This window comes from Magnolia sinica, chromosome 9 (assembly GCF_029962835.1).
Source record: "Magnolia sinica isolate HGM2019 chromosome 9, MsV1, whole genome shotgun sequence".
In the NCBI taxonomy this organism is placed as follows: Eukaryota; Viridiplantae; Streptophyta; class Magnoliopsida; order Magnoliales; family Magnoliaceae; genus Magnolia; species Magnolia sinica.
In genome coordinates, this window is record NC_080581.1 from 78,805,028 (window position 1) to 78,814,698 (window position 9,671).

General features: G+C 40.3%; 1 protein-coding gene across 1 annotated transcript; it reads right to left on the minus strand.

Moving 5' to 3' along the window:
• Positions 1 to 4,808: 4,808 nt before the first annotated feature.
• Positions 4,809 to 8,961, minus strand: LOC131255786 (disease resistance protein RPM1-like). Its single transcript, XM_058256601.1, has 2 exons — positions 6,138 to 8,961; positions 4,809 to 5,142 (listed from the first exon to the last, which is right to left on the minus strand). Exon 1 carries the CDS (start codon positions 8,934 to 8,936, stop codon positions 6,150 to 6,152), a length of 2,787 nt encoding a protein of 928 aa, XP_058112584.1. The 5' UTR covers positions 8,937 to 8,961; the 3' UTR covers positions 4,809 to 5,142; positions 6,138 to 6,149.
• Positions 8,962 to 9,671: the final 710 nt, after the last annotated feature.

Genomic DNA, 9,671 nt, shown 5'->3' on the forward strand with positions numbered 1-9,671 from the left:
ATATGTTCTTGACCTAATGGACGGTATGGATCATTTGAACTGGACTGTCCAAATGACATGACTTAGTAGGGAACATTATCAGCTCTTGGGGGCTAAAGAGTACTCTATCATTTCTAATTGTCAAATGTATGGTATCAGGGCAAGTTGCCATTTTTTTAATTTTAAAAAAAAAAAAAAAAAATGTGCTTGTTTTGTCTAAACTGGTTTAAGTCGACGTAGCTTCGCGTCACGTGGGTCCGGTTATCGATGCCCGGTGCTGTGAAAGTCCGACTAATTTTTGTTCTATTTTATCCATCTGCTTGATGGACAAATTGGAAATTTCTTCTATCATGTGATCAACGGTTGACATAGAATGCTTCATTTGCTGTCCACTTTTCCTTTTTCTTTTCTTTTTCAAAAAGGTGGCAGCACACCAGCTACATTCGATGCATAAGACTCCAAAAATACAACTAAAAGTGGGGACATGCACCTAACCCTAACAAGTATCATTGTTTTCTAATCTAAAAACAAAAAAGAAAATTTTCTGTAAACACCTTTATTTATGTAAAGATTATGTTGGCTGTCCATATTCAAAGCTAAAGAGACAATTTTCAAAGGTTGGAATGATCAAAGTTCAGGAGCTTTTATTTAATGGTATCCACTATATAAAGTGAGAATTACAATAATGTAAATTGTTCGGATCATTAATAAATGACCTAGATTCAAAGGCTAATTAGGTCCCTATCTGTAGGGGTGTACATCGAGTCGAACCGAGTCCAGCTGGCCTCAGCTCGACTCGGCTTGGCCACTAGCTGACCTCAGCTCGAACTTGGCTTGGCTCAGTCCTCGAGCCTGACTAGCCAGCTTGGGCTGAGTTCGAGCCAAGATCGAGCGGAGTTCGCCATTGAGGCATTTCCACAAACACCTGGACTGCACCTTTAAAATCCCTCTGTATATGAAACATAAGCAATAGTTTTACGGGTATTTTATCAAACACCTTCTAAGCAATATAAAAACCAAGAAAAAAAGGATATTTGTTTCATGTACATACCTTCCTTGCCACCAGCCACACTTCATTGAGTCATTTTATCAAACACTTGGTCAGCAACATCAATAGCAAAGTAACCAAGTTACCGAACTGGTTCGATCCGAGTTTGATTCGAGCTGGATTCGATCCGAGTCAAGTCGAGCTGGGGCATGCTCGAACTTGGCTCGAACTCATTTTCGAGCTCAAAAAATCAGCTTGACTCGGCTCGAACTCAGCTTCAAACCGAGTCAAATCGAGCTTTTTCAAGTCAAGTCGAGTGAGCTAACCGAGCTAGCTCGGTTTGTGTACACCCCTACTTGTTCGTGGGATAGATTAGGCCGGGTGGATTAGATGGAAATTAGAAAATATGTTCACAAGTAATGAGATTTGGATAGAATGATAAGACCGTAGCCATCACCTCAAGTGGGACCATGCACAATCCATGGTGGGACCTTATAATTGAATGGTCCACTACGGTAAAAGGTTGGTGGGTTTTGAGTCCTTACCTTAGTGGTAGACTGAGGAGTTTCAACATGAGGTCTTGGGTTTGATAACCATAGGTGGTGAAATCCCACTACGGTATGCGTGAGTGGGTGTGTAAAAAGAAAAAAATAGTTGGTAATTTTCAAAATGCAAATGGCATATTAATGCCTCAACCAAGACCTTATAATTGAATGGTCCACTATGTTTGCTTTAAAAAATGAAATGGCATGTATGTAAACATAAATATGGGTGTTGAGATGTCATGAGATGTATGTTAAGTGAAATGAACTTTCACTATGTAAACATAAATATGGGTGTTGAGATGTCATGAGATGCATGTCAAGTGAAATAAACTTCCATTTTTTTAGGTTGGATATATTTGTGTTCCATTGATATCTGCTGCTCTTAACTATAGAATTTTCTGCAATGTTAGGAATCAATCCCTTGACCTATCCTTCCACTATGAGTACCCCTGCCAAGTAAGCTTTTTAAAAAAATAAAAAAATAAAAAAATTTAACACATGCACACACACCCCACACACTCACACGTAGTGGAATTTCACCACCTATGTGTACTCGAACCCTTGACCCGGTGTTAAAACTCCTTAAGAGTCTACCACCTGAGCAAGAGTAAGTACCCTACCAAGTAAGCTAAGTGCTTAGTTTTGTTAATAGAAAAAAAAATCAAATTATTAATTTGGTTAGACTGGGTCTCATGTGGCTCAAAATTCCGGATCATTACACATTCAACCTGTTTCAAATAGAGGGTGGGTTAGAGTGGGGTTGGAGTGATGTCGAAGTCCAGTCGGAGCTTCCTTAGGGTAATCTAATGGTGATTCAAGTCTATTTCACCTAATTTGTGTTTGGTTTGCACATTTCACATGCCTTCAATCTATTTCAAAGGGAGGCCAAAGTGAGTCATTGTGGGTTGGAGTGGGGTTGCAGTGGGTCGAAGTCTAGCCAGAGTTTTTCTAGGGTAATCCAACGGAGGTTCAAGTCATTTTCTACCCGATTTGAGTTCGGTTCATGCGTTTCACTTGGGTTCAACCCATTTGAAACGGGCTCAGAGTGGGATTAAAGTGGGTTGGAGTGGGTCAGAGTGGGGTTGAAGTTTTAGCCCACTTGAGTTTTGGATCTGCCTCATTTTAATCCCACGCCCTAAAATGAGCTGGCAAAATGGATGGACAAGGCGGATTTCTCACAAACATAATGGAGGGCGCCACCAAGCCTCCCAGCACAAGATCTTCCTACAAAAGCCCTTGGCAGGCAATCGGGTCCCGTGGGGCACATGTAGAGATGAAATACGAACTGTTCAACAGGTGAGCCTTACGAGTTAGGTTCCTGTAAAAAATTTAAAAATAAAAAATCGTACTCATTGGATGATTCTAATAATCTGATCGGTGGTTTCCAAGTGGCTACTAACAGGCATGGTAAAGGTTCCCATTTGATGGCAAAGAACTTCTGATTGAACAGTTGGGATTTCCTGGACCCCACCAAGTACAGACTATTGCAGAAAATTCAAGATTGGCAGATGATCCTGACTGTTCAATTTGAATTAAAAACTCTGAATGGACAGTTGGGATTTCCTGGACCCGCCATGGCAGAAAATTCAGGATTGGCAGATGGTCCTGACCGTTCCATTTGAATTTAAAAAATTTAAATCATGTGGTGATTGGGAGGTTTGGATAGTTTGGTGGCACCTACTAGATGAATGGTTCCGATCCTTTTCACCTCTGACACGTATTCAGGAAAATCAGGGATGCTTGCTGTTAACAATTTGCTGCTACTGAAGTGAAAACAGAAAACAATAACTTGCTGGAGATTATGACCCATGATCCAGAAAATAATAGTAAGTTGCTAAAGATGACCCTAGAACCGCTAAGTACCTCTATGGTTTTTAATCAGTCTGATTTTAGTACATTCCTTTCTATCTAATGAATCGGTTTGATGAGAGGTACATGACAGGGCAGCGCACGCATGGACACCACCCCCATCCTTCACTGTGGTTTGGCCCACCTGAGTTGTGTATCTGGGGGATCCAAGAATCGAGGATCACACCTGATGGACAGAGTGGATTATAGCATTTCACGTGATGCGCTATTGTTGGGGATTTTGGACCCTCCTGTCTAACCTCCACCGAGATTTCCTCTTAATATAGGAGTTCCTGCATTACAAAGCCCTGTGAGCCACTATTTGAGCATTTAAAAAAACAAAAAACCAAATCCAAGACTTGAAACACATAAAAATGTGAGAACTGAATGCCCACCATTGAAACTTTATTGGAACCCACATAATTTTTTAATTAGGCTGATATTTGAGTTTTCCCATCATCCTGGTGCAGAGAGGGACGTGATGAGGTCGATCACCTTCTTCTTCAAGGGATAACTACTTCAAATCTACGGAGCTCTCTGTACTCCTTATGGAGCTTCCTCTTATACACGAGGGATAAAAGCAAGAATAATTCCTAATAAATTCAAAATAACTTGATTGATCATTAAAAAAAAAAATAATAATAAATAAAATAAAATAAAAATATAACTCTTTAAATAAGGAACTCAAACTTAGGATAGAGTTTTAGACTTTGACTCCAACTCAAACACCCTGAAAACATGACTTAATATAAATAGTAACTTACTATTTATAATTAACCTCTATTTCTAGTAGACTTTATGGTTCTCGGCCAAAACTAGTAAGTGTCCAATTTGGCCCAACCATGTTATTCTCCTAGCTTTCCTAAGCCATTTTTATGTTGGACAATGCTTCTACAACTCAAAGGATCAAAAGTTATACTCAAACTAAAACTTACTATTTATAGTAAAAGTGAAATTAAATAGGAGTTTTGACTGTAGATATGATGGAATCTTTCAAATCCAGCGTGGGCAACCCAGCATAGTGAGATACGACTGATTTAGGGTTCTGACGGTCCAAATCATCGCCACCTCCAATCGTTTCGGACCTGCTCTACATCAAATCCTGGTGAGAATCATTCAATCTTATGAATGGATCATCAGGATAGTGTGGGCACTTCCATTCTCATTTTTTACCGTAGTTTGGCATACTTGGGTCTTGGATCTCCTTCATTTTTGGCCTCTCATCTTAACATGAGCTTGCGAAACTAATAGAGGGAGTGGATTTTATGTGAACATCACGACGAGCCTATAGAGCTTCTTATTATAGGAAACTGACATTCAATGTAGGTAACTTTAGGAGATGGAAAAAAAAAAGAAAAAAAGAAAAACACGCTAAGAAAAGCAAATAATGATTTCTCAATTAGATGGAGAAGAAAAATAAGAGCTTACAAAACAAAGAAAAAAAAAACAAGAAGAAGATACCCGTAGATTTCTCAATTACAACAAGAAAAACATGAGATGGAAAGGTAAGCATTGTTCAAGTTATCCATATCCACATACCCTCTACCAAAAAAAAAAAACCTTCTACGATGCTTTGAGAGCTTACAAATATCACATACAATGAATTACAACTAATAGAAGTAAATAACAGTATCTAAAGTGACAATGCTACTTACAGAGCTCTCTATTCACACTTGAAAAAAAAAAAAAAAAACTAGTAACTTGAGAGCGAGTATGAGAGTCAAAAAGATATAGCCCCAGCTCTTGATGCCCACTACCAATTACGTTCTTCGTTTTCAGTTCCTGAAAACAGAGTCATTTAACAAAAAAAAAAAAAAAAAGGATATAGAATGTCAAGTAAGCTAATAGATTATACATTATTTCTTGTAAGCTTTGGAACAAAACAGACAGATTGCAGGGAGATGTGCGAAGATAAGGCAATAGATAAGAGTAGATATAACACAAATATCACGGTGAGTTTCAGAGATCTTACAGCTGCAGGTCGGCTGCACGCAATCTAAGACCATTTATCTCACTCTCCATAACAGACCGAGGCCCTTACAACAACACCTATTGCGGAGCAGATTAGGTGTTACCCGGGTAACACCTAGTGCATGTTTTATGTTTTATAGGGTCTATTGTGATGTATATGTTTTATATCCACACCATTCATCTGTTTTGCCGATTCATTTTAGGGCATAAGCCCAAAAGTGAAGCTGATCACTGCCTATCAAATCACTGCCAACCATGGTTCAAACTTTCCCAGGGCCCACCCTAAAATCATGCCTATCAAATCACTGCCACCAACAAACCTCAGAATCCATGCCGCATGGTGGCTCACAAAATGGAGTGTTGGCCGGGCTCTCAGGACATGCAACTTTCATGCCGAGGTGTAGAGATCAAGTGGGTCTGTCACATAATTGTTATGACGAGTCTGGATCCTCTGCTTTCTATAAACAAGATTTTCTTATTTATTATATTTTGATTGGGCCACATTATTATCGACTGCATTTAATGCAGCAGTCCTAACAATGTTAGTGATAACATGGACCAATTACAATGCAAAAAAAAGAAAATCTCTGTTTGTGGGAGTAGAGGATCCAGTTTCTTGTCATGAAATAAGCTTACTACATGGCATTTTAGAGGAACTGGCCTCCTTGAAACAATCTTTAAAATGTCACAAAAATAAAAGAGAGAGAAAATGCAAGTTTTTGAAAAAGAAATTAAAAAATATGAATATCTATAGAGAACAAAACTATCTACCGTGAATAGAAAAGAGGGAAATATAAAACATTCACCTGATAACTGCTTTAACCTTCTCGGTGTTCTCTCCTAAATCGTGAGAAGTCTTGACTAGTCCGTTCTTGACTGTCGATACATCGTATGAGTGGGATGTGCTGAATGGAATCCACTAACTGTTCGACTCCATCCTTTCTTAGCCCCTTCAAGAAAGCCTCCGACATATCCCGCAGGCGGAATTCTTTGAGATTATTGAGGTGTTCGATCCCCAACGGCACCTCCACTAATTCTTCACAACGTCTAATCTTTAGCGTTTTAAGGCTAAACATTGCTCCCTTCTCCACCCTCACCTTCTTCAATCCCCTCAACTCAAAGAGAAATAATTCCTTGAGACTTGGATATCCTCTGCCCTGGCAACATAACTCTTCCCCATCATAAGCTCGCCTTAGCTCGAGTCCAACCAAATTGGGCAGTGATTGAAGGGCTTTGAGTGGGTCATCCCTCAATCCAGACCACATCAGGCGAACGCTTACCAGATTATGAAGCGGGGCAATCCATTCAGGTAACTTCTCCAAACGCCCTTTCAAGTATAGACGTTGAAGAGGTAGCGGAGGATGCGATAAAGAATGCAGGTCGAGAACCACCTCTTCATCCATTGATGTCACATCAAAGGTGTGAAGGTGAATCATTTTCTCAATGGAACTGCATAAATCATTCCCATCTTCCACTCTTAGCTTGATAATGTGTAACGTCCTCAGTTGGGTGAGATTCCCCAGCTCTCTAATGATGCCACTCCCTGCCTCCATACTTGCCAACGTCTGTAGGGATCTCATACTCCCCATTCCAGCAGGCACCTTAATTCCATCTATAGGATTAAATGACCAGTAAGCCCCATCTCTGTTACGGTGATATCCCAAAAGGTGGCGGAGGCCCCCAAGCTTGAGAATCTCAGCTGGCAATTCACATACGAAGGTGCCCCTAAGATCCAATGTTTCTAAGTTCTGTAGCTTCCCCAACGAACTTGGAAGCTTCTTGATCTTTGTATTCTGCAAGCTTAGGTATCTCAAATGCAACAAGCTTGTCAGATCATCAGGAAAGATTTCCATGGATGCATTTTCAAGATCCACCACCTTCAACAACCTTAAGCTGGCAAACGATGTGATTGCAGAGGTGGTACATAGTCCGCCCATCTTAAAAATGAACAAAGAGCGAAGATGGGAGAAGGTATCATATTTTAGAAAATTCTCACCACTGTAAATGGACAGATGCCGGATTCTGTTACACAAAGTCGTCTTCTCTTCAACAGAAGATGCAAAGAAATGCTCCTCCCTGGATTTTGAAATAACAAATTCCCGCACGATATCATGGAGGCGACATGTCCTCAGCTGCCCCCCAGGACTCTGTTCTACCACTAGAATGAGATTTCTAGTGATGAGCGCATTGAGATAACCTTCAGCAACCTCTTCCATTGACCTGCTTTCACGTCTTTCTATAAAACCCTCGGCTATCCATAGCCGAATTAGTTTCATACGCCTAATGGCATAATCTTCAGGGAAAACACTCATATACAAGAAGCATGATTTGAGATAGTAAGGCAAGTCATTGAAACTGAGAGATAATATTTTCATCATGCTTCTAAGATTGTCATCGCTTTCAAGCTCTGATCCAAGGCTACGGTGAATCATCTCCCACTCAACATATGTCTGGTTCTTGATCGACAAAAGACTACCTAATGCGACAATTGCAAGCGGTAATCCCTGGCATTTATTGACAAAGCTTTGAGAGAGTTCCTCCAATTCAGGAGGGCAACTATTCTTCTCATGCGAGTGGAATGCCTTCTTGCAAAAGAGGGACCAAGCGTTTCTTCGACTTAGAGCTCGAAGATGGTAGATGTGATCAGAGGGTCCGACGCAAGAAGATGATGCGACATCACCTTTGCGTGTGGTGATCATTACCCTGCTACCACATTCACTAGCGCGCAATGCATTTCTTAAGAAATTCCATACATGTTCACTCCATACATCATCAAGAACAAGTAAATACCTTTTGTTCTTCAAGTAGTCCTGTACCACTTGAATTAGCTCGAACTTTGTCATCGTATCTAATCCTTGGGGAGACGGATCTTCCTTTGCCTCGGAGAATTGCTTTATCATGCTTCTGAGTAGATCCTCCCCTTTGAACGATTGCGATACAGTGATCCAAGCACATGTGTCGAAATGTTTCTTCACCTTTTGGTCATCATATACTTTCTTTACCAGAGTGGTCTTGCCAAGGCCACCCATCCCGACCACTGAAATCTTCGTGAGTTTCGAATCTCCTTTGACTAACCATTTCATCAAACGGTTCCTAGGCTTTTCAATTCCCACAAGTTCAGCTTCCTCAATGAAAAGAGCATCCAGTCGACGATCATACCATGGCTCATTAATGCTGTTGGAGCTTGAACTTTGCTGTGTCCTATTGAGAGCGTATGCATCTTTTCTCTCCGTAATTGTACGAATTCGGGTTTTGATATCTCGTATTGAGGATGCAGTTTGATGGCGCACCATAAACTGCTTGATGAGTGTATGAAGAAAATCGATGCATCCATGGGCACCGTTCTGCTCTTGTGCTTGGGCAAGCATGAACTCATCGAGAACATCTTCAATGTCGTAAGCAACTTCTCTTACTTGTTTTACCCATGTCTTGAGGCCTTCATCGGTATCTTGTCTTGAATCGGCATCCCTTAAAAAGGATCTGATGCTTTCTAACTCATTTCTGAGTTCACGGACTTCTCCGTCGACCCCCTTCAACGAATTCGCTTCATCCACCAGCAAAGGCCCCAAGTATTGCATTAAGAAGCTCACAGAACTCTCCGCCATTTCTTCTTCTTCTCTCTCAAATTTGGGTTTTTTCTTTCTTTCTTTCTTCGGTCCTAGCTTTCTATACACCAGTGGGATAATTTCTCAGATTCTGGATATCTCGCGATAAATACACTGAATGATAGTATCACGATCATTGTTTCAAAATACACCACACTTTTTGAGTCAATCTAGTAGGAGTAGATTAGCGTTACCGGGTAATTCCGTGAATCAATTATTTAGAGCTTGACACAAACCAAGCTAGCTTGAAAGGTGGGCTCAGATTGGTTTGAAAAGGATCCACTTATATGGGTTCGAATAGAAGTTCAAACCAAATTAACCAAGCATTCAAGCTGGTTTAAAAAAGCCAAACTCAAACAAAGGTAGTACCATCTTAGCTTGGTTTGATTTAGCTCGATTATTTGGCACACTATTTCATGTGGTGTGATCCACTTGAGCTTTGGATATGTAAAATGATATGTAAAAATGGATATGTAAAATGACATGTAACATATATATGACGACATGTATAATACATAATATATATAACATGAATGCACACGGTTTCCTATGGTTCTGATGTAGAACGTGTCACAGATATGTTCCCAGCATGGTTGAGCCAAAAGAAGATGGACCGTGAATTGACCATAACTTTTGATTCGGGTATCGTTATGGGGCATACAACGTATCAATCTTTACTAAAATGAGCCATCCGAAGTGAACCGTCCCACAAAGTGGGTCGCATCTGTCCGTTTC

What these genes read in the sequence shown, in the direction of transcription:
- LOC131255786 (XM_058256601.1), bottom strand. Translation starts at nt 8,936, where the DNA reads ATGGCGGAGAGTTCTGTGAGCTTCTTAATGCAATACTTGGGGCCTTTG.